Raw genomic sequence first — 3,948 nt, 5'->3', positions numbered from 1 at the left:
CTACCTTGACTCTTTCACTTTTAAATTTTACATCCGATTAATTAGAGCTGCAGATCTGAGCATGCGCGACCACACCCAAATTTTGGAGCACATGCTTCTTTAATTACCAAAATGGCGGCATGTAGCTAAGATGGTATAATCCAGCAGTCATAGTATCACTTTTTCCTTTCTTGAAGATTGGTTTGATGGGACATGGACCTGCGCATAGACTTTTGGAGTAGATTGGTGTAAGAATTATCCTTGCAGCATCAACTAATACCAAGATACACACCGACAACTGGATTGACAGGACTTGATGATGATGATGATGAAGATGATGATGAAGATGAAAAAAGGTGGCTGAACAAAACGGCCGGTTCGCCGATTTTTGAATTTCCTCTTATACAGGGCCTAGAGCCACGCTAGTGGTACCAATGGAGTCCTCTGGTCAAGATAAGGTCCTCTATAAAGTCTGGTAAGCATAGGAGCTCGTTTTCCCGGTATAGCAAGGCTGCAAAAGTCGTGGCAGCCATTTTGTTAGGGGGTGAATCCTACTTAGTAACGCTACCGCGTTACTAATAGCCTTGGGTAATTTCAGAATTTTGGCATTTTCTTATTTTAAAATGGCCATAATTTGAAAAATTCAAGTCGAAATCAGCTCAAACTTTATATACACAGCATAAGTACATCAATATGTATTAGAAAATTTAATAAAAATTTGTTTGATTTTAGAGCCTTTTAAAAAAAGACCATGAGATACCGGTACGTTAGTAGTTCAGGGTATTTTTTCAGGATTTTGCCAATTTTAAAAAATGGCCTATTGACTACTGATGACAATGGTCCATTGTTTGAATATGTACATGTGATAGAAACATGTACATGTCAATCTTATCGAACTGCAACATGTCTTGCCAACTTTAGGCTAATTAATATTGGTGCCAGTAGAAGTGAATAGACTTCAGAGTGATAATAGTAATAACACTGTAGTATCACTACAGAATCTTTAAAAATTGCTTTGAGGCCATGGGCAATTTTTAGAATTTTGAAATTTTTATAATATTAGTGCCAGTAGAAGTGAATAGACTCTATAGAAGTGATGATAGTAATTAATACACCTCAGCTACAAACTGACACTGTACACCACTCAGTCCTATACCAGCTAGAGCACAGTGTACATACATGCATTGATTTAAAGGCTGCAGTAGCTAGACACCTTTTTCTACAAAATGTGACTCATTTGAACTCTCCTCAGTATGAAATGTACAACTTGAAGTACACATTGATCCATTGACAATGCATGTAGTAGGTAGATCTGTATCATACTGCAACATGTCTTGTCAACTTTAAGCTATTGTTGCCAGTACATGTGAATAGACTCATGAGTGTCTGTGTATGTGTTTAAATTTAAAAGTATCACAAATAAAGGTTGCATTAATAATCAATGAATGCAGTTTGTGTGTGTGTGCTATTGTTCTTGTTCATTGTTCACTAGTCCAAGCTCTTTCCTGAAGTATGCAGTGGTCTTTAGAATACCATCTCTTAGTGAGACCTAATAAAAATGATAATTATGAAATAATCAAAAGGAATATCACTATCATTGGTAATTACAAGTAATCTATGATGCTAATTGAAATCAGTGTTTAAAAGTATGGAAGCTCTAAATTGATGCCCTTATGTTATGTAGCAAGTTTGAGCTGATTCTGACTAATCAATTTTTCAAGTTATCATCAATCACCATCAATCATCATCATCATTATTATTATTACTTTTGGTTCCCATCCCAGCTGTGTCTTAGCAACAGTGATATCAGGTTTCCTCTTGTGTGGATCATCCTGTTGACTCTTCTTCATTGACACTTTCCCTTTAACTCCAGTTATATCTTGAACCAGTTGAGCAAACTCCAGTATAGTGTGCTCCTCTGGATTACCCTATCAATAAGACATTATACACTATACATGTAATACATTAATACATGTACATTATGATACTTAGTACTGTATAGCCGGAAAATTTGGCTGTCTAAAACTTGGCGTTTTACATCAAAACTGCCTAAATATAATAATGGTGGTCTCTTAATTTGATGATTTACTATCTTGTCTTTTCTTTAAGCTGCTCCTTACCCACAGTCTTGACTGAAATAGTGAGAAATACTGTCATTTTGGCATTTTTTTCAGTATCACGTGCTCATGATGGGATCTGCCCATCATTGAGATTATTATCGATGGTCATAATATTGGCAGTTTTATTTTGAACTACCAATCAGCCAAATTTTCTTACCCAAGCACATATATTATGAGGTAATATCAGTTAAAAATATTGATGACTGTTAAATTTGGAAAAATTGCATTTGGTGGATTCAATTCAATACTCAAGTGTCATTGAGTAGTATAACTACAGTACCGTATATCGGGTATATTTCAATGCATTAATAATTTCGGAAAAAGTAATCCATTGCGAAAATAAATATTATGAAATTTTAAAATATGCGAATAAAAAGGAATAGAAGATATGTGGTATTGTACAATTATTATGAACACGTGGCTTCATAACTATCCATGGCTTCATGGCTTCTAACTCAAAGGCCATAAAGAGCCTTCTTTGCCAGTTAGAAGTGTTGCTAAGGTTGATTCAGAAGTGGAGAAGTCAGCAAATGCTTCGATTGGCTTACCAGGCCAGGTGGTTGTAAAATATTTTCGGAATATAAAAGGCTTCCGAATTATTCCATCATTGAACTTAATATTTCCACGACTTTTCATGCATTGAAATATACCCGATATACAGTATACATTATTAATTAATAGCGTACCAGGTTACAGGGCAATGAATAATTACTGTTCATCAGTTTCATTAGTCCACTAACGAGGTCACTCACATACATGAACGATCGTGTTTGATTCCCTGGAGCATAGACTGTTAGTGGATGACCATTTAATGTTTGGACAATGAAATTACTAACCACACGACCTAAGGAAGAAAAACAAAATAAAGAATTCTCTCCCCCAGCAATTTAGAATAAGTATAAAAATATTCTTATAATTGCTTTCACCACATTGCATGTACAGCTGGCCGTGATGAATCATATTAAATTGATTTTTGTGAATTTTAATTTTGAAGGTTTTGAAAAAAAAATGCAAAATTCACAAAAATTTTGGGCCACGAATACGTGGTAACACAATAACAGTATCTCATATTGTAACAGCACACATACAGTATCTTACCATCATACATGTGCATCCTGGGGCCATAGGTATTGAATATCCTGGCCACTCGTACATCAATATGGTCTCTCTTAGAGTAGGCATACATGAGGGTCTCTGCTACTCTCTTGCTCTCATCGTAACAAGCTCTGGGACCAATCGTATTAACATGACCCCAATAGGTCTCCTTCTGGGGATGCTCCTAGTAATTAGCATCATGATTAATAGCATTATTATTATTATTATTATTATTATTATTATTATTATTATTATTATTATTAGTTACTTCAGGGTCTCCATATATTTCTGATGTTGATGCAAAGAGGACTCTAGCCTTTACTCTCTTAGCCAAACCTGGAGGAGAGAGAGGGAGAGGTAGTGACTTTTCATTTGGACAGTTACAGTTACCCTCTGCCCTGTACTATATATAGCCCATGGTTTTTTCCAAAAAATGGCTCCGAAATCACCCCAAATTTTTATTACATTTTCTGATACATATTGATGTACTTATGCTGTGTAGAAAGTTTGAGATGATTCCGACTCTAATTTTTCAAGTTATGGCCATTTTAAGAAAACTTCAAAATTTTAAAAAGTACCCAAGGCTATAGCCCATGGTTTTTTTCAAAAAATGGCTCCAAAATCACCCCAAATTTTTATTAAATTTTCTGATACATATTGATGTACTTATGCTGTGTAGAAAGTTTGAGATGATTCCGATAAATATTTTTCAAGTTACGGCCATTTCAAGAAAACGTCAAAATTCTGAAAAATA

General features: G+C 34.9%; 1 protein-coding gene across 1 annotated transcript in view; it reads right to left on the bottom strand.

The window, feature by feature from the left end:
• Window positions 1–1,374: 1,374 nt before the first annotated feature.
• Window positions 1,375–3,948, bottom strand: part of LOC100631630 (UDP-glucuronic acid decarboxylase 1-like) — a 6,604-nt gene continuing 4,030 nt past the window's right edge. Inside the window, exons 8-12 of the mRNA XM_003389900.3 lie at window positions 3,463–3,530; window positions 3,198–3,378; window positions 2,786–2,943; window positions 1,746–1,907; window positions 1,375–1,528 (exon numbers count right to left, since the gene is read on the bottom strand). Of these exons, the coding sequence (XP_003389948.1) occupies window positions 1,445–1,528; window positions 1,746–1,907; window positions 2,786–2,943; window positions 3,198–3,378; window positions 3,463–3,530 (653 nt within the window). The 3' untranslated portion in view covers window positions 1,375–1,444. The remainder of the gene's footprint in view (window positions 1,529–1,745; window positions 1,908–2,785; window positions 2,944–3,197; window positions 3,379–3,462; window positions 3,531–3,948) is intronic.

This window comes from Amphimedon queenslandica, unplaced genomic scaffold (genome assembly GCF_000090795.2).
Source record: "Amphimedon queenslandica unplaced genomic scaffold, v1.1 AMPQUscaffold_12900, whole genome shotgun sequence".
Taxonomy (NCBI): Eukaryota; Metazoa; Porifera; class Demospongiae; order Haplosclerida; family Niphatidae; genus Amphimedon; species Amphimedon queenslandica.
The sequence above is the reverse complement of the archived record's forward strand: the minus strand, read 5'-3'. Positions and strand labels throughout refer to the sequence as shown.